The 25,947-nt window shown below is 36.2% G+C and overlaps 4 protein-coding genes across 13 annotated transcripts; 2 read left to right on the plus strand and 2 right to left on the minus strand.

Annotated features, from left to right (window-relative positions):
• Positions 1-210: 210 nt before the first annotated feature.
• Positions 211-3,923, minus strand: rnf181 (ring finger protein 181). 5 transcript variants are annotated; one of them, XM_081366137.1, is made up of 7 exons: positions 3,826-3,903; positions 3,318-3,369; positions 3,150-3,247; positions 2,334-2,467; positions 1,877-1,992; positions 1,311-1,385; positions 211-917 (listed from the first exon to the last, which is right to left on the minus strand). In XM_081366137.1, exons 3-7 carry the CDS (start codon positions 3,233-3,235, stop codon positions 858-860), a joined length of 471 nt encoding a protein of 156 aa, XP_081222263.1. In that variant the 5' UTR covers positions 3,236-3,247; positions 3,318-3,369; positions 3,826-3,903; the 3' UTR covers positions 211-857. The 5 variants fall into 5 exon arrangements, with proteins under 5 accessions (XP_081222263.1, XP_081222262.1, XP_081222266.1 ...); XM_081366136.1 differs by lacking the exon at positions 3,318-3,369 and having other exon boundaries at positions 3,826-3,923; XM_081366140.1 differs by lacking the exon at positions 3,150-3,247 and having other exon boundaries at positions 3,289-3,369; positions 3,826-3,894.
• On the plus strand, positions 2,354-15,457 carry LOC308691166 (uncharacterized protein). Of its 4 annotated transcripts, none has more exons than XM_081366126.1 (29): positions 2,354-2,492; positions 3,128-3,332; positions 4,762-4,816; positions 4,900-5,006; positions 5,107-5,167; positions 5,360-5,461; positions 5,737-5,985; positions 6,537-6,641; positions 6,737-6,844; positions 6,921-6,983; positions 7,227-7,296; positions 7,706-7,847; positions 7,981-8,073; positions 8,156-8,268; positions 8,387-8,459; positions 8,715-8,837; positions 9,047-9,172; positions 9,285-9,473; positions 10,065-10,127; positions 10,224-10,319; positions 10,409-10,510; positions 10,654-10,836; positions 11,262-11,494; positions 12,556-12,682; positions 12,774-12,857; positions 13,009-13,220; positions 14,057-14,123; positions 14,507-14,728; positions 14,923-15,457. In XM_081366126.1, exons 3-29 carry the CDS (start codon positions 4,768-4,770, stop codon positions 14,986-14,988), a joined length of 3,228 nt encoding a protein of 1,075 aa, XP_081222252.1. In that variant the 5' UTR covers positions 2,354-2,492; positions 3,128-3,332; positions 4,762-4,767; the 3' UTR covers positions 14,989-15,457. The 4 variants fall into 4 exon arrangements, with proteins under 4 accessions (XP_081222252.1, XP_081222253.1, XP_081222254.1 ...); XM_081366127.1 differs by having other exon boundaries at positions 2,356-2,492; positions 3,128-3,193; XM_081366128.1 differs by lacking the exons at positions 2,354-2,492; positions 3,128-3,332; positions 6,921-6,983 and having other exon boundaries at positions 4,624-4,816; positions 8,387-8,468.
• Positions 15,427-19,381, minus strand: ccdc117 (coiled-coil domain containing 117). 2 transcript variants are annotated; one of them, XM_081366134.1, is made up of 6 exons: positions 19,249-19,381; positions 18,503-18,727; positions 18,354-18,404; positions 18,015-18,281; positions 17,691-17,837; positions 15,427-16,587 (listed from the first exon to the last, which is right to left on the minus strand). In XM_081366134.1, exons 2-6 carry the CDS (start codon positions 18,643-18,645, stop codon positions 16,338-16,340), a joined length of 858 nt encoding a protein of 285 aa, XP_081222260.1. In that variant the 5' UTR covers positions 18,646-18,727; positions 19,249-19,381; the 3' UTR covers positions 15,427-16,337. The 2 variants fall into 2 exon arrangements, with proteins under 2 accessions (XP_081222260.1, XP_081222261.1); XM_081366135.1 differs by having other exon boundaries at positions 15,462-16,587; positions 18,354-18,401; positions 19,249-19,378.
• On the plus strand, positions 18,577-25,854 carry tcn2 (transcobalamin II). Of its 2 annotated transcripts, none has more exons than XM_081366130.1 (10): positions 18,577-18,655; positions 19,962-20,016; positions 21,348-21,531; positions 21,754-21,923; positions 22,978-23,130; positions 23,551-23,723; positions 23,806-23,980; positions 24,753-24,933; positions 25,065-25,183; positions 25,316-25,768. In XM_081366130.1, exons 1-10 carry the CDS (start codon positions 18,602-18,604, stop codon positions 25,375-25,377), a joined length of 1,326 nt encoding a protein of 441 aa, XP_081222256.1. In that variant the 5' UTR covers positions 18,577-18,601; the 3' UTR covers positions 25,378-25,768. The 2 variants fall into 2 exon arrangements, with proteins under 2 accessions (XP_081222256.1, XP_081222257.1); XM_081366131.1 differs by lacking the exon at positions 18,577-18,655 and adding an exon at positions 19,372-19,732 and having other exon boundaries at positions 25,316-25,854.
• Positions 25,855-25,947: the final 93 nt, after the last annotated feature.

A 25,947-nucleotide genomic window follows, 5' to 3' on the forward strand; every position in this document is an offset into this window, starting at 1 on the left:
AATAATGCAAAGATTATTTTTATTTTATAAATTACTTATGTAAATAAGTAAGATTTATGTATAATTTCAATGATTTTCTTTGACGAGAGATTTATATTGAATAATTACCAAAACATTGATGGAAAATAAACAAGTGTATCTGTACTTCTGTCTGTGATCATTCAAAGATAAATTCTTCTACACACTTGAACTATTAATACACACACAATGTTTAAAGTAGCTCACTTTTTATTTCAAAAATATGGAAAAGATTATTTGACTTATGAATTTTTCTGCTCCAACATTAGTAATTTACAATAGTCATTACAGGTCTGTGTCAGCAAGGTTGAGTCATTACCATAATTGTACATAAACAGCTAAAATTCACACATTTTCCATGAGGTAGACTTCTACCTCATTACTAAGGAAGGTTTAATTTACTGACTGGAAAGAGGACAATGTAAAGTCCACTGATCAAGTCGTGGCTACAGTGACCATTGTCATTAACTATGGCATTCATTGCTTATTATCAGCACAATAAAATCTATTCAGCATTTTATTCAGTAAGAAATCTCTTCAGGAAGCAAAATGAAAGAATATAAGATCATGAAGCAAACAAAAAAAAAAAAATTGCTTTAAAACATTTAATAAAATCAGAAATGTGTTTATAAGGCTACATTAGAGTTTCATACAAACAGTTTTCAGTGCATAGCCATACAAAATCAACCTTTAAAAGGGATAACAATAAAATAGTTTTTTCAAGTACAAGCAAACAAAATCATTTCAAAGCGTGGTCCCTGCGCAGTAAACTCGCTTCCAACAAACTGAAAGTTGAACTCATATATTTGTAGTTGTATCAAGTTTTTGAGATGTTGAGATCATGTGTACATGGCTCCATGTAGATCCTCTAATCTGTGTTCTCTTTGTCTTCTCCGTTCCTGTAAAAAACAAAAAAAAAAACTCTAAATGCTTGGGTATATTCTTAAAGTGTTCATTCGTAGAAAAGAAAAACACCATGAATAAGTTGCAAAATTATTTAACAATAGTTATAACAATAACTGCATGACTTTGAACAGAAAATGTCTCGGGTTACTGGCATAACCTGAAATGAGGGAGCGTGAATTTGCAATAGCCAATGGCGTTCAAGCATGCAAATCTAGTGGGCAACTCCCCCATAACACACACTTAACAGCATTTCCTCACAATCTTTCCACTGAATAAGCCAGTCACAAAAAAAAACCCTGAGCATAAGTAACATGGCATGAATGCAACGTCTCGTTCCCTCGTTTCAGGAAACCGAGGTTACGTCAGTAAATATGGCACAGTCTTACCTTATCTTTTTTGAATTCCTCATAGTCTGGATTGTCAGTGGGTAGTTCAAGTCGACACAAGGGACATGAATTGGTCTGTAACGTTATGCAGAAACATGAAATATTATCAATGTACAATTCAAAGGTTTGGGGTCGGTAATATTTTTGCATTTGCATTTATTTGATCAAAAATACAGTAAAAACTGTTAAAAGAACTGTTTTCTGGTTTAAAATATTTTAAAATGTAATTCAAAGCCAAGCTGAATTTTCAGCAGCCATTACTCTAGTATTCAGTGTCACATGATCCTTCGGAAATAATCCTAATATGTGGATTTCTTAGCATTGTAAATGCTGAAAACAGCTGTGCTGCTTAACATTTTTGTGGAAACTTTAGGATTATTTTATTAATATAGAAAGTTTTAAACTAATATAGATTTCAAATAATTTACAGCATTTATTTGAAATGCAATTTTTTTTGTAACAACATAAACGTTTTACCGTCAATTTTATGACTTTCTGGCCCCAAACTTTTGAATGGTAGTGTATTTACTTCTGGATCATACAGAAGATTGAACCAGTAAACATACCTTACTGAGCCAAGGCAGGATGCATCCTGTGTGGAATAGATGTTTACAGGGCATCTCTCTCACAGTCTCTTCCTCCTCGAACTCCAATAAACACACCGGACACTTCAGTCCTTTATCTGTCAAATGAAGAAAGAGCTTCACGAGTTCACACTTACAAATAAGTCAGATAGAATAAATGCGTATTTGGCGTGCTGTCCGAGGAGAGGGCTCCGGGCTCGGTATTCGGCCCGAACCCAGAGTACTCCCCCCGTATTCCTGGCTGTGAAAGAACAAGCCAAGAGTGAGGAGTCGGGGTGGTGGAGGGATGCTGAAAACTGTCAAGGAAGTTAGATGAGTTGACAGTGAATATATATGCTTCCTCTCATGCTGATAGGGTAGACATGGTAATTGTTTGATGAGTTGATTGATTACTTGATTATTTGAACGTGCTCCTCCTCCTGAAGGAGTAGTCTTTTACCTGCTTGTTCAGGGGATATTATGACCACAGGGAGACTTTGAACCACAGCTTTTGCTGCAGGAGGGGGGAGACGCTGGTCCCAATCCGACAAATCAAATGAACCCGAGTCTATGTCAAGACCCTGCATCAGAGACCTATAGCCGCAAAGATTTTGAAATGGTTAGCTCTATTTTTACATTCTCATCCACATAGCTGACAAAAACTATAAAGGTTGGTTTAATGCTAACTACTATTAAAGCTAATACTACACAATTTAGTACCTACCTATGGTACCGTTCAAAGTTTGGGGTCAGTAAGTTTATTATTGTTTTAGAAAGTCCATTTACACACCAAGGCTGCATATATTGTGAAATTATTAAGACTTAAAATAGCTGTTTTCTAATTTAACATATTTTCAAATGAAATTCATTCCTGTGATGGCAAAGCTGAACGTTTCAGCATCATTACTACCATTTCAAAGTTGAAAACAGTTGCAGCTTAAAATTTTTGTGGAAATTGTGATACATTTGTTTCAGGATCCTTTAATGGATAGACATTTCAAAATAACAGCATTTATTTGAAATCTTTTGTAACATTATAAATGTATTTACTGTCACTTTTGATCAATTTAATGAATCGTTGCTAAATAAAAAATATAATTTTTTTTTTTTTTTTTTTTTATCTTACTGACTGCAAAACGTAATGTATATACATCTATACACTGAAAAGAAACTGAGCCCTTTGGCGAGCCGTTTAGGGCTAAACGTTTATAACGTGTTAGCTAACCATATTTCTGATGTTTTTATCTCCTCCAGATGGCACTGTCGTGTTAGTTACCTCGCCAGCTCCAGCAGGGCGTTCTGTCGGTACTGTTCTTCTGGGTTCGTGGGCTCACAGTCATGCTCATCAAAATACGAGGCCATTTTCTGCTTCACCTGATGAACACAATGACATTTACCGGTGGGGCGGTGCTTACCTTAAGGTTCAGGATGTTCAGAAGCTTACAGTGAGGTTGCTAACGTTAGTTCACTCTCACACAGTAGCAGTAGCACAGGAACTGGACAGAGGAGAATTTATATAACTATTCTTACAACATATTTTAATCATTTTTAAAACCAATGTTACTCATCTCTGGTTATGATAATTATTTTACGATGATCTTATTATATTTACTACATTTAAACTGTTTACTATGCGAGAACAACCATGGTAAATTGTTAGATAGTCTCTCTCTCTCTCTCTCTCTCTCTCTCTCTCTCTCTTCAGACTGACAGACAAAGAGACATCAGAATATGTGGACATAAAGTACTGCTTGGATTTCATTATTTCAGAGATCTAAGTGTTTCTAAAGACACGCTGCTGACAACTAACGTTATAACAATAACACTGCTAGCTGGTTAGCATAATAATTATTAGTAAATCTAATTTATCAAACATCACTGAGTCTCAAAAAGTAGTTATAACATTATTCGTTTAAAAGTGTAAAAAATATAATAAATTAAATTCGACCTACTGTTTTGTAATCATCAGGAATGGAAACTTGTTTCACTGCACTGTCAGCGCGGACAACAACTCTCGCGATATTTGCGAGATGACGGGAGTTGCCAGATTGTGGTTAAAAAATCCCCAAGCTGTTTCATTTTATGAATGTTACTGATGTTAACCAAGATGTACGAATTCGATGTATTTGTCTGGTAATTATATACATGTTTTCATTTATTTAAAAACATAGCAATACATGTACACATCTAATAAAAAATGCAATGCATTTCAACCAAACATAAAATAAATCTCAAGTTCGTAGACTGTAAAAGTCCGATAGGCAGTTAGTGGGTGTGTGTGGTTGCCATGACACTGAGGCGCTCATGTGTTCATGTCAAGCAATTTCTGCTGTACGAGCCAGTTTCTAGAGAAAACTAGGAGTGGAAATACGTCGACGTAAGTGTAAAAACTTATTTTAAAAAAAAGAAGCAAACAATGCATAGGTAAAGATATGTATTGGAGTTCTGAAACAAAGCAAAATTTGCTTTAATTACTAATAATTATTCAGTGAGAGCTATGAATAAATGTGCATTCATTTTGCAGTAGCCTATATGTGTCAATTGTCTTCCTGGACAGCAAAAGTATTTATTGTACATGTTTCTGTTAAAATACTACTGTCAATCAACCTAGCTATTTATCAGCATAAGTACATAAACACATATGAGATACGCAGATTTGCATGATCCTAGTGTGAAATTTTGGTTCTTATTAGACTTTATGAGGTTCTTTGTATGTAAGAGGCGCTAGTGTTTGTTGGGGACCCTTTCTGTTGCGTTTCTTAGGCAACCACATTACTAACAACTCCCCCCTTTAAACTGTCTGCCTCCATTGTTGCTCAAATGCGCTGGATTCCAAAGAGATGATAGTTTTACATCTAATGCATAAGTGATTTTTCTGTCTTTTTTAGAAGACCATGGAAAATGATGGATCTGGAGAAAATACTGATGAACTGCTTTCTGCAGGTTAGAACAACTGACATTACTATTCATGCTTATACACTGTATCTACTCTAGTAGAAAATGCTGTACATCTCTTTTCTTCTCAGATGTGGACAAGGGGGTTGATGTTTATGGGCTCATACCTGTGGCATTGTCCCATGACCACTGCGATGTACTACTGGATGCCATAGATGCACAGCTGAGTCATCTACAGGTTAAGCACTTATAGTTTGATGAAATATTGATAACCATGGTGTATTAATTTTGACATAGTAATGGTAAAATTCAGGCTTGATTTTGTGCTCCACCAACAGATCCACAGCCAAAGCCAAATGCATGGAGGAAAGTCCAAACGATATGAATTTCCTTTCTCAGGTAAACCATTTTTGTGCAAAATAATAATAATAATAGTAATATATACATATATATATATATATATATATATATATATATATATATATATATATATATATATATATATATATATATATATATATGTATATGTATAATCTTCTTTAATTATTATTTTTATGTGCAGTTATTTTCCTAATGCTCTCTAAATTTCAGGCTATCTTGATCGGAGTCAGTCTGTTAGTAAAGACACAGGCTTGGGAAGCACTGTTCCAACCAATGATAAAACATCATCCAACCCTGACTGGACTCCATCAGGTAGTCCATACTAAATTTTATACCACATAGACTTGAATTGAATATATAATCAAATCATACCCAAATCATTGTCCAAAGCGGCACAATTAGGAATATTATGACTGCAATGTACTACTATATCTTTGAAATGTTTGTTCTGAAAACAAATGCTGTAGTGACATTTTTTTTTACCTGCTTATGATAAGACAAACACATATCAATATGAAAAAGAGAGCAGTATAAAGTCTTGTTAAAATCCATCATTATCATTTCCTGTTAAAAATATGACCAAATAGAACATCAGACAATGGAGATTATGGAGGTTGGAGCCTCAGTTCCAGATGTGTGGTGTCCTGAGGGCGATGGCAGCTTGAGCTCAGTGTCCAGGGTAGAGCAGTGCCGTTGGAGGCTGGAGAGGCTTCTTGGGAGAAGTGCTGAGGTTGCAGCGATAGGAAACGAGGAGGATGAATTCACTATGGACAGCGTCTGCACTGAGGACTTCTCAACACGCTTCAGAGAGGAAATGCTGGTCCTGCCAGCCTCAGGTACTCAAACTGCGCAAGAAGTTTGAGAAACACTCAAAATGCTGGAAATGATGTAACAGCACTGATAATTATAACTTCAACTATAATATATAAATATATATAATTTGGAGGTTCCTCCTTGGTTGCAGAGGACAGCTCTCTCCATCTGGCCATTTTCACTAAAACCCACAAAATAACATCTAATAATATAGCTTTTACTTGCCATATAGTGATTTATTGAATTGTAGGCTGGGTCTGGGAATAATGTGGGCAAGCTTGGTATGACCACTTGGCCAAAAACACACAATTCGGTATGTTTCATTGTGTCATGACAAATGATACAATTGAAACGTGGACACAGACATTAGTTTTACGCTCCAGGCACAACTTCACAAAGTTAATAATTGAAGTTTAAATAAAGTGCAAAGAAACCAATTTTACTCTTTGGTGAATGAAAAGTTCAAAAGAACAGCATTTATTTGAAATAGAAATCTTTTGCAAAATGTCTTTACTGTCACATTTGATCAATTTAATGTATATTTGCTGAATATAAGGATTAATTTCTTCTCCAGCCCCAGAAGCTCCCATTAGCAGCAGTGACACTGCAGAACTCACTGATGAAAGATCGAAAAATCAACCACAGCATCCATCCAGAACACCAATAAGACACCTGGCAGGTACAGCTGTGCTGTGCGGTTTCTTTCAAGATTTTTTGCGAATCTTCCTTGTGATCTGCTTTTAAATAATACGTTGTTGTTTTTTTTACTGACAGGAATGTCATTGCAGAGTTTTGATTCAGTCACCATAGACACTGATCTGGACACAGTGTGCTCAGAACCGGTTCGACAGCACCTGAAGTCTACACTCAGCAACAGGACAGGTACAGGTACTTTTCGTGTGCTGAATGCATGTGCAGTTGTATTGGTGCTTTAATGCTTTTTCATTTTGTATCCCAGTCACACACTTTGCAAAATATGCTAACAGAGTAAACTCTGACCAGGAATATAATCCAAAATATGGTATGTTATCTTACTTTACATTCCTTGTAAGCTACACCCTGGTGGTTTTTTATTTGAATTCACTGTTATCCATATTTCACACAGTGAAACCGCATTGTTTTGATGTGCAGTGATGAAATATATCAATAAATCTATTAAATCTTTTAAAATTTAAATTTGAAGTTATTTAGAAATTTGAACTGTAATTGGTCCATGACATATTAACATAACTGGATTTGTCTGTTCGTATGCGTGTGACTATAGCCTTACATCTGAGCAAAGACAATGGATTCTGTACAGGACAAACCATCCAAAACAATATTCAGTCCTTCAGGTACTTCTCAACGTTTTAACAACTGCAGTTCAATTAGACGATCTTAAGAAGAGCTTTTTGGATAATGTGTTTTGTGGTGGTGTTTAATTTATGATATGACACTTTTAGTGACCTGTGAGTAAAACCCTACATCACTACCATCTTTGCATGGGAGTTTTTATATAGAGGTATTCGTGCCTTCCAGTCCCTAAAGTTACATTTAAATCATCTTTATGTGAAAAATACATTTACAAATAGCAAATTAACAACACAATATGTTCATTTGAAACATTATGCAGACATTTCTAATTCAGACATCTCTGGGAGAAATGATTGGGTTAATTGTCTACTACTTATGGAACTATACTATATATATATATATATATTTAATAAAAATGACCATTCCTCACTATTACTCTGTGTGTTGTAGCTCTGATGATGAGAGAACTGTTGAGGAGACGAGCAGTGAAGGTGCTGTGCCTAAGCTGTACTACAGAAGCAAGAGACATTCATCTGGCAAGAAAGGGAAGAGGAGGAGTTTGTGCCAGGGCAGAAGGAATGACTCCCACATTGTGAGAGAGCTCAGTGCATTCTCTAAACAATTTCTGCAATAATCAGTAGAGTTAACTGTCCAATTATGTTTTGAATTTTTCCACATAGCTATGAAGGAGACTCTTCTCAGGCTTGTAGTATTTTTGTTTTTAGAGCACAGAAAGGGCTCGGGACAAGAGCAGAATAGATGGAAATCAGCTTAAAGAGCTGAGGATGTCACTTACTGAGCTTCTACAACAAAAAACAGTATGAATACTAAATGATCACTCTTTAATTCTCAAAATGTTAATAAGCTTATTTGTCAACCAAAAGTGGTGTTTTTCCACAGGCTACACTTCATACTCTGGAGAATCTGAGAGAGGAAATGGATGAAGCTAAGAGAGAGCAGCTTTCACTACAGCTCAGTGTGAGGGACAGCAGAGCACAGGCCCAAAACATCACGTATGGTCTACTCACACCTTAATCCCATTTGCTTTTATTGACACTTTTGTTCTTACATTCCATGTAGTATTTATATGTAACAACTGTTTTTTGCTAGCACTGTATGTGTGTCTTAAAGGTATGAGCTACACAGACTGCAGGCCCAGAGGGACTTGTGTTTGGAGGAGGTCAGGGTTCTGCAGGAGCAACAGGTCACTCTAGTTAAGAAGCAAAAAAGTCACATCAGCTCATTTAGGATTTCATTAAACATCTGCATGGTTCTTTTTTGATTAAATTTAACTTTAAATGAATATATAATGAAATAAATACATGTATGTATGCATGTATGTCCACGCAGAATGTTGCCAGATAACATATGCACTATTTTCTAAATCAGTCAGTTTGCTGAATTTTATATTATAAATGCTACTTGACATTCAGTGTGATGTGATGTCTGTCCCTGTCAGTGTGTAAGCCGCAGTGTGTCTGTTCTGGAAAGGGAGGAGATGGACAGACTACTGGATAATGCTAAATCTGACCTGTTCTCAGAACAGAGGCGTTTTAGACACACACTAGACTCTTTGCAGGAGGTACTGTAGATCACATCTCTGTTTTAACACGCTTATGCTCGCAAGTAAGGGCACAATAAGTGGGCATAATCTTTAGGAAACTTAATGACCAAATAAAAAATGCATTAATGTGGTGCTAAATTTTGTACTGTCAGCAAAATACTCAAAATATATACATTGTGAATATTCACACAGCCTTCAATTAATCTTCCTGTTGTTGTGTCCCTCAGAGGCTGGATGAGGTGAACCAGGAGCTGGAGCAGAGGGAAGAGGACTACAGGACTCTCCAACAGAAATGCAGTGAGCTGGAGACGCAGCTGGCTGATACGGTCAGAGAAAAACAACAAATAAAAGAGGTTCTCACTCGTGTTGCTTCTTCTTAATCTACAATAACCATGTTTTCAGTATCTGATACAAAGACAGATTGCAAACACTATCAATTTCAATAACTATAGAATATGTGTGCAGTCCACACAGGAAGATCTAGAGCAGCAAGTGAAGTGTTTTGCAGCGCTGGAGCGAATTGTTGCCCAGAAGGAGCTGCTTTTGCAGGGAGCCGGAGAAGCGAAGAAAGCCCTTCTTCTGGAGCTCTGTTCATTGAAAGAGGAACACAGCTTAAAGCTGAGAGAAATACAGAACAGGACAAAAAAGGATATGGTAGGAAAGATATAGTCATTTTCAAACACTACCATTCAAAAGTTTGGGGTCAGGATGCATTATATTGATCAAAAGTGACAGTTAAGGCTTCACATTGTTACAATAGGTTTCTATTTCAAATAAATGTTGTTCTTTTGAACTTTCTATTCATCAAAAAATACTGGAAAAATCGATTTATGGTTTTTGAAGGATCATGTAAAGACTGGAGTAATGGCTGCTAAAAAAATTCAGCCTTGACATCACAGGAATAAATTACATTTTAAAATATAATAAAATAGAAAAGTTGTTTTAAATTTTACAATATTACTGTTTTTACTGTATTTTTTATTTTTTTTTTACTTTAAAACTTTAAAAAGCTTACCAACTTTTGAATGTGTATATTCTCAGTGTATATTAGCCGTTCACATCATGTTTGAATTGAATGATCTAACATCAGTGTGGCAACATCAAATTATATAGACTATGTTAATGAAAGCATGAATATTAACCTGTCACCAGTCAACATAAACCAGTCTGAACAATATGTGCTTGTCTTTTCAGTAGGGTATATTATTATCCTTTGATTATATATGATAATCAATTCCTTCTCAGGAGCAAGAGATTGAGCAACTGACATTACAGTTAACCAAAAGCCACAAAGAGGAGCTTCAGAAGGTAAGATGATTTATTCACTGTGAGACTTATCTCAGATTATTCGGACATACAGTAGTGTGAAGCCTGACTCTGTTTGGTTGGAATGTGTAAATCCAGGTGCATCAGCAGGCGGATGAGTTGAGATCAGCTGCTCTCAGTGAACAAGCTCAGACCCACAAACAGAGCTTGGACTCCTTACACAACTGTATCCAGGTCAGCTGTCATAGCGTGTGCCCTTCGTATCTCACAACACAGTCACAGTCTCAGTCTTACGTACACATTCAACTCTCGCTCTGTTTCAGATGAAAGATGAAGAGGTAAAGAGGCTAAAAGAGGCTCTAGAGCAGCATGAAGAGAAGATGACTAGGCAAGCAGAGGAGCTCAGAAGACAAACTCAGGAAAAGGTTTCCTCCCTGTTATCCTGTTTTACACGCTGAAGTGCTGATGACAGATTTATCAAGGAAATTAACTTTAATGTGGTTCTCCGCTGTTAAAATTCTTGTTCCCTCAAAAGAACCAGTGCATCTCTTGTCATCTGAACTAACAGATTCAAAAGGCTGTGAAGCGAGAGGAAAGGAAGTGGGAGGAACAGCGAGAGAAGGTTCTGAAAGAGCAGCGTGGGAATCTGGAGCAGCAAATAGAGGAGGCAGTGAAGAGAGGGAGATCAGAAGTGGAGAAAGAGAGAAGGAACGCACTGGCCTTAAAGACTAAAGTGATCGAGCTTCAGAAAGTGAGTGGAATCAGAAGTCGTCTTTTTATATATTTTTCATTTAAACTTTTAATTAAAACAGATGCAAAATTTGTATATATATAAAATTTTATATATATATATATATACTCTCAATATATACAGTATATATATATATATATATATATATATATATATATATAGTTTTATTTGCATATCTACATCATGGTAGTATTTAATGATTTGATAGTTTGCTATTAAATCATGGTGATTTAAATTAATTAAAAAAAATATTCGTTTTTGAAAATCATGAAAGTAATTTCACAATGCAAATTTTTGTTTTTATTCTTGTTTATTTATGCAAAATATAATTTCAAGTGTCTTTTCATTCTAGTGTTACATGTAACTTGTGCAAATTTATCAAAGCTGTCCTCAGCCCTTTACTTTCTGCTGATTTCTTGTTACAGGAGGCAGAGAAGGAGGCGGTATGTCTGAAGAAAACTTTGCAGCGCTCTGAAAAGGAGCTTCAGGAGCTGAGGACAGCCGTCACAGAGAAAGACCAAAAACACCAGAGAAGAACAGCCAGACATGAGCAGCAGAGCAGACGCTGGGCACAGGACATACACGCTGAGTGTGTTTGCCTGCAGGAGTTCCTTAAACACAATGGCCTGACTGTTGAAAACAAGCACTCGTCAGAGAGGTATATACAGTACCCTGTGGTGCTCATACACGCACAGTTATATGCCATGTTGAGTGTTAAAAAGGTGACTTCAGACCCACACATTGTGTATTGGTCCTGATGTGGGAAATGCAATTTCAAATCCAGCCTATGCCATATCCTCATTCCAGAATAGAGTATATACAGTATATATTTATAAAAATAAAATACATGAACATTCAAATAAATAATAGCAATAAAATATAATCATAGTAATAAGAATGCAAAGATAAATCTATTTATAGTAATAAGAAATAGTATTTATAGTATTTCAAATATGCAGAACAGTCCTTTAAGTTTATACTGTTAGTGACACTTGTGGTAAATTTTTCCCTAAACCTAACTATCTTGGTTGTCTCCAATCGACGTTCCCTTCCTACTCTAAGTCTACCTGGGTCGTCTCCAATCGACGTTCCCTAACGTCTCCAATCGACGTTCAATATATAGTCTACCTAACTAACTTGCTTCCCTAACTAGCTTTCTTGCTGCGCAGCAATGATCGACAAACAGACTTCCACAAATGTCCTCTAAATGCTTTAATCACGGCTGGAGGATCTCTCGAGCAGTTCTCAGAGAATCTCCCCAAGTTGAAGCAAGGCCGGAGGATCTCAGACAAATTCCATTGAGAATCCCACTGGAAAACACAAATACAACAGTTTTTATAGAATAAGGAGGTATGGCAAAAATGTCATGCTGCATTACATAATTTCCTTATGTTTTAATGATTACTTCATTGTCAAGGTTCAAAGGTTCAAACTTAGTCATCTGTCTAGTTTCATTTCCCATATTTGTTATTTTTACACTCACACAACCAAAGTCAAAGGGGTATAGCAACACAACATACAACATTCAAAAACAGGACAGAACGTTTTAGTACACTGTGTTTCAAAGTGTTAGTTTTGTTAGGCCTAAAAAGGGAAGTAAGGTCAGATGTTAGAGTTAATATTACTTTGATATAAAGTTTACTATTTTATTCATTAAAAATCCACCACACACTGTATTGTATTTTATAAACGTGTCTATTTCATTTTTTTCCGGTTCAGTCCTACAGTGAGTGAAGCTCTTCAGACCCTACAGTCCCTCACAAAGGCCCTTCAACAGCTTATTAATGATCTAAAAATTGAGCTCAAGTCACAGAGACGTGCTGCACTGCAACTCAGCCGAGAAAAGGTACAAGAAAAGTTACAAACAAAACACACATCAACTCACTGCATCTCATCGGCTATGAGCAGACATGTGTTATGTGTATTATGTGTTTCAGGAGCAAGAGCTAAATCTGCAGAAAGAGCAGCTGATGGAGGAAAAGGAACGAGCACTGGCTGCTCTAAAAGAGAAACTCATACAGGTATACTGACACACGCACATACAGTTTGTACCATTTATTAAAAAAAGCTTCAAAAGCATCTAAATGTAAAACTAGTACTGAGCAAAATTGCTATTAATGTATTCAGATCTTGGTTTATGTCTCGTTTTGTTCATTGATGGGTAAACTTAAGGAGCACATTGAGGAAATGAGCAGCCTATCTCGAGCCCAGCTGCGCATGAACAATGATGATACAGACAGACTGTGTGTCCATATGCGCAGACAGCTGCGGGCTGAAGATGATGAGCTCAGACAGGCGCAGAACAACATGGCACAGTGGAAAGACAAAACCACTACAAGACTCACTCACAACTTTGAGCTGGAGCTTAACGCGGAGCAGGAGAGGTGCGTCATACGAGTCAAGTGGATCTTGAATGTTTTTGTCTTAGGGCCCATTTACAGCACACTGTTTTCAACTAAAAACTGAAAAAGTTGTATTTTTACACGACAACAGCATTTTGGGGGCCTAAACATTAAAACGGGTTTTTGAAAGTTTGGAAAGATTTAATAAACGATACCATTATCATCTCCTTGTAAACTACAAAAATGAGAATTTGTGAAATGGGTGATGTCATGCGCATTACGTGTTCAATCTATAGGCACGTAGTGTTACTTTACAAAGCGGTGTATAGTGGTGTAGTCCAAATTTTCTGAAGAGACACGATCACTTGATAACCAGATTGAATTTAGGCTTTTATTCACATATAAACATCGATCAGCAAACATCAACAGAAGCTGAACCGAACCTGCTTGACACACGAGAACGAGCCTCATTGGTTCTTGCGGAAGCTCAGCCGTCCTGCGTAACACGTCAAGTGAACATGCTTGAGCTTCAGTTTATCACAAGTGATGTGAGAGTTGATCATACCTGTCAACCCTCCCGTTTTTCCCGGGATTCTCCCGTATTTTACCTTGCTATATCATCCCGTTTAAATATTTTCCTGTATTTCTCCCGTATTTTTAATCTTTCCATAAAAAATAAAGAAAAAAATCCCATTCATCAGGTTTGGTGTAGGCAATCAGTACTGTGATTCACATAACCAATAAAATCTTTAGAATCGGCTAAAGATTCTTAGCCTATTCCTATTCTAAATTAAAGACACCACTGTAGGTTATTGACTACCATGACTCGTACAAAAATAACATTCATTATCCTCCATAACCTTTACTGTATAAAACAGGAGAGTTCCAAAGCCCAGAGCAGAGCAACTGGAGAGACTGGAGAATGAGATGAGACATCTGACTGGGGTAAATGCCAGTATTTTAGTATTATTTATATACTATTATAGTATTTATTAATATTTTGAATTCACTTTTTTATTAGTTTAGCTTTAATTTAGTTTTTATATAAGTTTTAGTCATTTTCATTCTTCAACTTATTTTATTTTAGTTACGTTTCTAATTTTCATTCCCTATTTTTATTCATTTTTATTTATAGTTTTAATAATTAAAAAGCAATGTTGCTATCATGCTGCTGGTATGATTACTCATATCTGGAACAACAGCTCCTTTGTGTTATATTGATTAAATATAAACCAAAAACATACTTGGAGCGACATTTGCATGTTCACTCCTTATGATTGTAGTAGAAGTCATAGTAAGTACATCTCTCTGATTCTCTGTCTCTGCAGCGATCCCGAGATTTCAATGAATCCCAGTTGGCCTCCACTGCTCTTCGGGGTGGCGCAGACTTCCAAAACTCCAGAGTCACCCGAGACCTGACCTCATATAAACTGCTGCAGCACCTCCAGAGTCGCATCCGCCAGATTCAAGCCGAGAGCCAGACCCACTGCCCCAGCCCAGTGAAGTGGGACAGGGAGCCCAGGGACTTGGGCGGCTCTTATTTGGACACGGTACATCAACTCATTTTAAATTATTATCCTAGTTTAAAGTATTTTGCAGTCGTATTTTAGTATTATCCATATACTGTTATATGTTCAATTTACCAATTACATTTTTTAGTCATTTTATGTACCTTTGTCTTTTTTTATTAGTTGTTTTTCATTTTAGTTATCAATGTTTCAAATGTTTCTCATTACCTTGGCAGATTGCTCCAAACCAGGAAAGCTATAAGACAGAGGATCACTTACCAGCAAAGACCATTTCCAGTTAACATTTACTTTAACTCTTTTCCTAGAATTTGTCCATTAAATAGGTGATTTTATAGGGAAACCATATATAAGAAAATAACTTAGTACCATCTCTGTGGAGCTCAAAAGTGATTAACATGGTCTGCATGGACAGAACTTGGCACTTTATTGTTGGTGAATGTTTAATTCAGGCGTGTTAAAAGATCAAAAGATGAACTTTGATATGAAATTAACAGAATTCTTGGACTTTTTAGTTTACTACGAAATAATGAATGCATTTAGTATGTAGCGTACAGAATTTACAACTGGCCAGAACTGTTACAAATAACTTTTACACTTGTGTATTGTATACTTTGCAGGATGTGAATTTTTCTATGTGATTTATTTTAATAGAACTAATTATTGTAATTGATCAACATTCCTGAAATAAGTGACAATTCATGATGTTGTTCGAATGTTTTTTTCTGCATAAATAAAATGTCACAAGCAGAGAATTATAATGCCAAACTGATTTTATTTAAAAACAAGTTTGCCTAAATTTATAAATCTCAAAAAGGTAAAATCAAACATTTAAACAATAATTTAGGCCAATGTTTAAACCAGATGCAAAATGGATTTACAGCTTATTTCACTGTTGTTTAAGTATTACAGCCAGACTATTAAGTGCTATTTGTTCTTTACATAGATAAACTGAGTCAGGTAATAAAATCGACTGAAATCAATAGATTGATTTAAATATGTATACCCATGCATCTCTTCCAAGAGTCATTTTATGTCCGTGTAGAAGGTTAAACCGGCTGCTGTCTCCGTATATCCAGTTCAAGAGCACACGATGATCCTTCCTCACTGACTCAAGCTTGAATTCCATACATGCAATTCATCAATCATTACTTTCCATAACAACAGCATCTTTAAAAACAATATGGACACCATGAAGAACCAAAATGAGTCTCAAGTTTTGACCAGTTGGATGTCTGCTAAAAATAAAATATTAAATGTGGCGTATTGTAACAAATCAAGCGCTCTGAATCTGTAAACAGAATACTAGTACACTGCAATTATACTAACTGCATAAAGACAAAACTAAAATATTCTTGCATTGTTAACCAGTAAAGCTATCGAAAGCAAACAGAGTCGATATTAATTTGCAACTGTACTGCAGAAGAAGAAAAAATATCACTGACCACGTTCACATAGGATACTTATTTCATCTAGTGCAAATATGGTCCCACCTACAAAAAAGTACATGGCACAAGAAAAATCACATGTGAGCACTGTGAATTGCTTGCTCTCTCTGCCACTTATCCCAATTACTCATTTGCACTGATGAAGGTTCAAAGCTTATTTCACACATATAGTCATGGATTTCCCTCTATAACTCCATGTCTTCCTCTCCAGAGTTGAGGAGCGCAGGGCTGCTGAACAGGGGGCTGAAAGTCTGCTCATTGGTTGCTGTGAACTGGGGCTGGGATGGGGGGCTGCTGGTAGATGGCACAGGGGTGGGAGTCTGTCTGCTCACTGCCAGCTGCTTGCGCTGCTGTCTTTGTAAAGAGTCCTTCAGCCTCTGGGTGAGAGGGTCCTCTGGGGGGCGCCACAGCACCAGTTCCATACAAGAGCGGCCCCTGCAGAGGTGAGTGAAGAAGAGTGTGCTAAGTGCCGGATTCCTGTACAATGAGCTCAGTGCTGTTGGTAGAAACTGATGTTCTACTGCTGGTTTGAAAACATTTCTAATAGAAATAGCCATCCAAACACAGCGTTGACGTCTAGGCTAAAACAAGGCAAAATTTGGGCTGTCAATGAAAGTTTAATAGACGTCTAATCATAGCCCAAGAATAGACTTGTCATCAAAGAATCACTGTTTACTTTGCTTACATGTAATATCATACATCTTGCAAAGGTATTTTGGCAAAAACCACGTAACCAAAAAATTCAAGGTTATTTTGGCTATTTATTTATTCTGGTTACTTTGTTGCTTGCTGGGTTATTTAGATGGGTTAAAAGACATTTGTCAGAAGTGTTCAGTAGACCAAAAATGTATCCTTTTTTTTATACATTTGATTATTTTTATTTTTTTTACAACTGAATTTACACTACAGTTTAAACATTTGGTGGTCGTAAGATTTTGTTTTTAAAAGAAAACTCAAAAACTGTAATATTTTGAAATACCTGTTTATGTATTTTAATATATTTTAAAATTGTATTTATTCATGTGATGGTAAAACAGAAGTTTTAGTGTTAGTATGACACGATCCTTCAGAAATCATTCTCTAACATGGTAATTTGGAGCTCAAGAAACATTAATTATCAATGTTGAAAACAGCTGAAAACAGGAAATACTTCTGTAGAAACTGATACATTTTTCAGAAATATTTGATTGACATAACGTTCAAAAAACAGCATTAATTTGAAATAGATCTTTGTAACATTATAAATGTCTTTACGGTCACTTTTGATCAACTTAATGCATCCTTGCTAAATAAAAGTATTAATTTCTTCTTTAAAAAAAAAAAAAAAATCTCAATGACCCCAAACTTTTCAACTCTCTCTCTCTCTCTATATATATATATATTATGTAAAGGATTGTGCTTTCATGCATGAAATTTATTGTATTAATAAAAAAAGCTAATGTATACATTTCTTTAATAACAAAAACATAAAAGGATAGGTTGTATTAAATAGGGGGGAAAACCAGCCATGGAACCCCCCCCCAAAAAAAAATACCCACACTGACTGTGCTACCATATGGGGTAGAATGTCATCAATCCCACGCTGCAGCCCTTCCCTTAAGCTGTCGGACATCACCAGCACTGGCCTGCGCTGAGCCGGTTCTACGTCCAGCTCTTCTTCATCGCTATCATCTTCCAAAGTTATCCTGTAACACACAATAAATCAGCAAGACTGCCTATAAAAATCCGCAATCTTTAAATGGAGTACTTTGAACCTTCATACATCTCATTTCTGGTCAATGACTCTGTAAACACAAGCAGAGATACAGCGTGAACATGTACAGTTTGAAATCAAGCTAATGACCTCTTTATTTTGGTCTCACCTCTCTTCTATCTCCTGCAGTCTCCTCTGAGCGGCCTCTACCTCCATGCCTGAGCCTTCTGTGGGTACTCTGGATAGTGGAGAGGGACAAGGAGCGACTGTGAGGGACAGACCCATCTCATCTGTCCTGGGTCCTGTCTGCAGTTGAACCAGGCTGGTCTCAGATGAAGAGGAAGAGGTGGTAGAGTCCGCAGACCATCTGTGGCTTGCTTTAGGACTTGGATACTCACCTGCACCCATCAGTTTTCGCCGTTTGGGGCTGCAGCTTCTGTAGGGGAAAAAGATCATGAAAAATCCACCACCGCATATAGCAAGTTTTATGTGTTAAAAAAGTACTCACTCATCATCTGTCCTTCTCCTCTGTTTCCTCATGCATCTTCTTTCCCAGCTTCTAAGTTTAAACATGCAGACAAATAATATAAGCATCTATCTTCATTTGACTGCATAACAAGAACTGCATAACAGGACAACAAGACACTTAATACTTACGTATTTGGCATTGATCCACCAGTCAGATGATGCGAACCTCTAGTTGGCCCACTAATTGTGACCAAATCAGGGTTACTGAAGTGTGCATGGGGGGGAAACATGATGAACTCCAGCTGGCTGCTTCCTGACCTGGTGCTCTGCATCGGTCTCCAGGTGAGAACAAGCTGAAGACATTAGAATGAAATGACTACTGCAGTCAAGCAGTGTGGATAGAAGATGAAGAATCTGGAAAACAGAAAAATGAATAACTCAGTGATTCTGGACTTCAGAACAGGTTCTGCAGATGGTGCAGGTTATATACATGAGTTATAGTATAGAAGGCAAACTCAAAACCTTTTACCTTTACCTTTAAAAAACATTTATACACAACACATACATAAATATGTATATGGAAAATACACTGCTGACGTAGTTGAATAATTAATGCCCATTGTTTTAATTAGGGGAAAACACATTTACAGTTAGTGAGCAAACTGGTTACTAACTTGGTAAATTTATGTCTTCCTTCACACCGTAGGCCATAACATTGAAAAGCGAGTCTTTTATGCTCTGTATTAGTAAATATTTATTTCAGTTTTATCTGTAATTATCTCAAATAATTCACTATGATGAAATTTGGTGGCATTCTGGGTAAGAATAACTTGAATTGCTCGTTGACTGCAGCTTGAAACATCCTCAAGACATACGCCCCACAACATACACAACAACACCTCGTCAGCTCTTTTATTAGGAACACAAACACTTACCTTTTACGGGCTCACAAAAGCGGAAAAATAAGTTTTGTTTGGAATATGAAAAAATGTCTAGACACAGTATGCATGAGAAGTTGCAAAAGCCTAGATTTACGACGCTTTTCTAGAACAGTGTGTAAGCGAGGGTGCATGGAACTTGTAGTCCATTGATTTTGTAGTTCTTTAAACCGGAAGTGAACATAAATAACAGTAAACAAACTCACGTTTTAGTAGAGGCAGGATCATTTTTTCTTGCTGATACACATAATAAACAGTAAAGAAATGACAGAGACAGAACAAGACAGAAAACTGAGATAGATCATTTAGAACACAGGTCGAAAAGATGTTGCAAAACTACCAAATCTGTAGATGAGTAACTAGAGTAACGTTAACTGGAGTAACTCCTCCTCTACTTAAGGTCATAATATTTTAGGAAAAGAGTCAGTTGATCATTTAACTGGATTCAGCAGGATAAGTTACCTAACTTGGCCTAAAAATGGTAAGAAGCACTTGAACTAAACAAATTGAAACTTCGTTAATATGATAGACTTCTTGACCTAACCACAAAACCCAACAAATGTTAGAAATCAGTGAGTCTACTGCTAACAAAGTAAAACTTTAAGATGTTTAGGATTATTATCGCATTGTGTGATTATTGTCATTCTTATGCTAGGTAATTCGTTAATAAAACAAATTTCACCGTTTGTCTGTACTGTTTTCAATCTCAGATTACTCTTATCATTGCGAGTGGGCTGCTTGCACTGGCTGCTGGAAAACCGTGTGGTAAGATTTAGTACGAATAATGATTTACTTTTTCATTCCTTCTATTTCCTGTAAGGGCGAAGGCCTTCTTCTTCTTCAAGGTTTCAGGGGCTTTCTGGACCCTTAATATGCCTTATCATGTTGAGGCCGAACAATTTAAACACTATGGCAAGCCGTTTTAACATTTAATCCTTAAAACATACTAGTATCTATTTTCTTGCTGCTAGTACTTATTTTTTAGATACTAAGCGGCAGTATCTATCCATTCGGCACTAGTACTTATTCATTTGCTACTAGTTCTTATTTATTAAATACTAGTACTTATTCCAATAGTGACTAGTATTTAATTATACTATACTTTTACAACTGTCCCCACCTTTAACAGCCATAATGTAGCTAACTGTTTTGGCATGTGGGCTTGAAGTTGGTATGAATGCAACTTAAGCATGAAATTAAACTAGAGAAATAGCTACTTTAGATCTACAATTCAATGATTGCACTGCAAAAAATCTTGACAAAACAAATTACTTGCCTTCTCGTAAAGCTTCTTTTTTGTTTTGTTTTTTTGGTCATAAAATGTACAATGTTGCTCACAGTAAAATGCCACATCTCCCATGAGCTGTGTAATATTGATGACATTACCATAGGTTTTTCCTGACTTGGCAAACTGACAGTGTTACTTACAACTGACCCCATGTTACAACACTCCCTGGTCTCCCCCTAATACCTTTACAAAAAAAAAACCCCGTATCAGTAAAACAGCACAAATGATGACCATTGATGGTAATTACATGGTAAATTAAAATACAGTTTACTAAGATACTGAATCATTACAATATTCATATACTAATCAGGTATGTTAAAGAATGCTATAAAACTACTACAGTAGGCTATATCGTATATATCATGATTTTGATGTTTTTGTAAAATCTATTAATTAGCTTTTAGTATTCTCCATCCCGTTGCAAAGATTTTAAATATTGTCTATCCAATAACCATAATAACATAACCTATACTGTCCTCTAATAACCTATAATGTACTATACTGCACTATCGTATAGTAACATTCAGCTTATTCAAATTGAGTACTTTTTATTTGTCCTGTCAGCAGACGTTCTGCTCATAATACCTGGAATCGTCTCACTCTGTTATTTGCCCTCTCTTTTGTAACTGTGGCCATTCCGAGAAAAAGCGTTTTTGTACACAGTGCTACTTTAAATGAGCAACAGGGGTCAACGTGGACAGTGATTCAGTCAAAGTTGATCATAGTCGGTTGTTTTATAATTATAGAACATTGATATCAGTGCGTATGACTGTATTACTTTTTTAATTCTGTATGTTCTCTGTATCAGCATCTGATCACAAGGCTCTTCTCCAGTCCCTCAATCAGCAGCTGCTGCGCTCTGTGGATACACCAGATAACCTACCCAATCCCAGTGTGCACATCGCCCTGCGCCTCTCAACACACCATAACCTAGCTAAAGAGAGCCAACATCTCAACCAGCTCAAGACCGAGTTTCACGATGATATTGAGAAGTATGGAGCATAATTTCACATCTCTTTTTTTATATCAAACTTTAAAGCAACAGTAAATGATTTGCTTATTGGTCCTTAAAATGTTTGATTACTTGTGATTTTAATGTGTCGCTTCAGGAAGGATTGTCAGTGTCGTGTGAGAGTAGTGGAAATAAATTCCGTTCTGTTCTACTCTACTCTATTGTTCCATTTCAATATAATATTCTTAATATCTGCCTGTAGATCTCTCAAAAATGGTGAGTTGGTGGTTGGCCGCCTTGCCCTGTACATCTTGGCTTTGAAGTCTTCCTGTCATGATCTGCAGAGTGTACATCTCAATCATAATGAGATGAAGGAGCCCCTCCTCACTCACCTTAAGAAAGAAATGGAGGAAGAGAAACAGAACATTGCATGTAAGAGCATTTATTTTGTAATACACTACCGTTCAAAAGTTTGGGGTCAGCAAGTCTGTGTTTGAGTGAGTTTCTATTTCACTTTCCTTGTTTTGTTAAGCGTCACTATCACTACCTAGTGATAAGGCATACAGCTTGTACATAAATCAGCAGACGCCATAAGTCATCCTGTTTGTTTTTCCTCAGTTTTTAAAGTATTTTAATTCTGAAACTCTACAGTACATTTTTAGTTATTTGAAGGGGTAGGGTTAGGGTAAGGTTTAGGGTTGGGTAGATTTTTAGCTATAATTTCCATAGGTCTAAATGTATAATTTATTTTGTGTTTTACTACTAGCTGTTATTTCATCCTTCATAAGATTTGAAAGCAATATAAGTTAGCCTTACAATTATTTCATACATAAAACATAAAGTAAATGTATTGTTTCTGTCAATGACATCCACCCTTGTTTCTTTGTGGGAGGCGTAACTTGTAGGGACGTGGTTTGTATTACTGTGGGACGCAGACAGACCCTTCTCTCTTTTTTTTTAAATGTTTTTGAAAGAAGTCTCTAATACTCACCAAGGCTGTATTTATTTGATCTAAAATATGGTGAAAACAGCAATATTGTAAAATATTATTAAAAATTTAAATATATTTTTTCTATTTGAATATATTTTAAAATGTAATTTATTCCTGTGATGGCAAAGCTGAATTTTCAGCATCATTACTCCAGTCTTCAGTGTCACATGATCCTTCAGAAATCATTTTAATATGCTGATTTGCTGCTCCAAAAACATTTCTTCCTATTGTCAAAGTTGAAAACATTTTGAAAACAGTGCTGTTTAATATATTTGTGAAAACCATGATACTTATTTCACGATTTTTTGATGGATAAAAAGTAAAAAAAAAAAAAAAAAAATGCATTTATTTAAAATATAAGTCTTTAATATCTTTACTGGCAATTCAATGCATCCTTGCTGAATAATATATTATTTCTTAAAATATAACCTTACTGCCCCATATGTAATTTTGTTGTACTGTAATTCTAATTTTAATATGAATTCTTTTGTGCAGTTAGTCACCGGCCAAAGACCAACTACTACCAGTACTCTCTGGGCATTCTGGCTCTATGTGTGAGCGGAGTTAGAGTCAGCACACATGTCAGCCACAAGCTCATCCATGCTGTGGAACACAAACAGTTAAAACATGGAGAGTCCTTATGTGTCGGTGAGTTTGAATCGACTCAATCGGGCCCAGTAGTCATTGATAAAGTACATTTAAAGGGATAGTTCACCCAAAAATGAAAATTCTGTCATTATTTACCCACCCTAATGTCAATCCAAACCCGTATGACTTTCTTTCTTCTGTGTTACACAAAAGAAGACATTCTGAAGACTGGTCACTCTTATTCATGCAATTTCAATGCATAGGAACTGAAGCCTTCACACTTCAGAAAGGATGCAAAATACCATGAAGTATCCCTGACAGAAATGTTCCCAAACAGTCAGAATTTTTCTTTTGTGTTCCACAGAGGAAAGAACGTCATGCATAATATATTGGACACTGTTATTTATTTTCCTTTTGCTTAGATTTAAGGAAATATATTCACATGTGCTGAGGTCTCTAACCATTCAAATCACCCTTCAGACACGCATGCGATGGCAGGCATGGCCTTGCAGTGTCTGAAAAACGAGGAAACTGCTGTTAAAGATGCTGCAGAGCTGGACAGGGCTCTTGCCTCCATTAAGGAGAGGCTTCTTGACTCTAAGAGAGCTGATGGTCACATGGGCAACGAGTTCAGCACGGGATTGGCAGTGCAGGTAAGAATAATGATATTAAATATTTGCCTTAATGAAAAAGCCTTATTTGGGTGGCAGGTTCTCATGGTTCTCCGTCTCACAGGCCTTGTTGGCTATGGGCAGTCAGATGGAGGAATGTGCCTCTGCTTTGGAGGCTTTAAGGGCAGATGTTAAGAAAGGAACATACCATAACCCAATGGCAATCTCCCAAGTCCTGCCTGCCCTGCACCAGCAATCCTATCTTCATCTGAAGAGCAAAGAATGCCGCAATGAGGATGGTACGTACATCAGACATGCCAGCTCAATGAAGTATCAATCGGCAGAATTGTGTTTACAGGTCTACGGTTAATTTCCCAAAAATTCAGGAAGGTGCCATCTTAAAAACATATTTTGTATATAATATATAACATTGAAATACTCTAAAATACTTTGTTTAATATGAGAAATAAACATTAATTTTGTGATTAAACATTTTTTTGCATATAAATTTAAACTTTATTTTTCATATTATCCATAAATAAAAAATATAATTATTATTATTTATATATATATTTAATATTTTTTCAGATATTAAAATAAAAAAAGATATTTATGCAAAAAGGGAAAAATAAAGTTTAAAGTTATATCCAAAAATATGTTATTTTTTTTATCACAAAATTAATCATGTTTATTTCTCATATTAAACAAAGTATTTTAGAGTATTTTAGTGTTATATATTATATACAACATTTGCATTTAATATTTAGTTTTTATGTACAGCATTTTAATCTAACTGTGTGTGTGTGTGTGTGTGTGTGTGTGTGTGTGTGTGTGTGTGTGTGTGTGTGTGTGTGTGTGTGTGTGTGTGTGTGTGTGTGTGTGTGTGTGTGTGTGTGTGTGTGTGTGTGTGTGTGTGTGTGTGTGTGTGTGTGTGTGTGTGTGTGTGTGTGTGTGTGTGTGTGTGTGTGTGTGTGTGTGTGTGTGTGTGTGTGTGTGTGTGTGTGTGTGTGTTTTTCTCTCCTTTTTATTTTCTGTGTTTTATTTTCTCCTGGTTCAATGTTCCTGATTTAGACACTCTTACTATTGGTGCGGACTCCACCTCGGAAGTTCTTCCAAGTCATGGGCAAGTGTCTCTACAGGTGGAGGTTGTTAAATCAAATGATGCGTCATCAGTGTTTTCCATCAGTGTGCCCAAGGGCTCCTCGCTATTTGAAGCCCTCAACCTTCTCCAAGACAAACAAACTGGTTTCACGTGAGATGCTTTATTTTAAATATATTGTCAATACAATATAAGCAAAAATTTGTTTTCTTTTTACTGTATTAATTACAACAAATTTGTATGGGTTTTGTTTGCAATCAACCCTTTTGCTCTCTGCATCACAGCTTTAGCACAGAGAACAGCTTGTGGGGACCCTTCCTCAGTGTGGTCAACGAAGAACAAGCACGTCAGACTGATCGTAGATACTGGCAGGTCTCCTCAGATGGCACCTCTCTGACACAGGGTGAGAAACAAATACGTGCATTTTAAACAAAACTAGGCGTAACAATGCACATGCATGATGTCTTTGGCTGTTTTGTAGTGTTAATCTCTCTTGTATAATGACTTATCTGCAATGCTGTGCTTTTCTCCTCAGGTATCAACGACTATAAGATTGACTCAGCTCAAAGCATCACCATTAAGAACACTGGGTACTGAGTCCACCGCTGGATGCAAGAGATTAATGAGCTGAAACCATAATACGTTTATGAGTTCTGTTGTTATAATTGTCTTTGATTTTATTTTCTTGCTATAAACTGATTTCTGTTTGATTTTCTGATTGCCTCACCTCACTTCCTGAATGTTTTAAGGTCCATGATAACAAGAATCAGAACTTATCAATGTTGTTTGTTTTTTTACTTAGAGATTTAATATGCATATATCTTTTGAAATTGAACATCTTTTCGTTGTGAAACTGCAGCTGCTACCATTTTAGATGAACAAATATAAAATAAATATTACAAATACTTTTAAAATGTGTGGCTTCATTAAGATGTTGAGAAGACAGTATCTCACACTAGAGGTAAAATGTTCATTGAAGCACATGGTTGCATGTAGTTGATAAGCCATATGTTACTTTGTAACTTTAAAAATTGTTGTGTAATATAATATTTACTTCACAGAATGAATTTAATGAATGAATCTCATGTCTAGGTTGACATTTCACCCCAAATCAAAAATGAAGCCTATTAGGACTATTAGGAAATTTTGTATCTGAAACAGTGTTTC

This window comes from Scardinius erythrophthalmus, assembly GCF_964197995.2.
Source record: "Scardinius erythrophthalmus genome assembly, chromosome: 5".
NCBI classification, from domain to species: Eukaryota; Metazoa; Chordata; class Actinopteri; order Cypriniformes; family Leuciscidae; genus Scardinius; species Scardinius erythrophthalmus.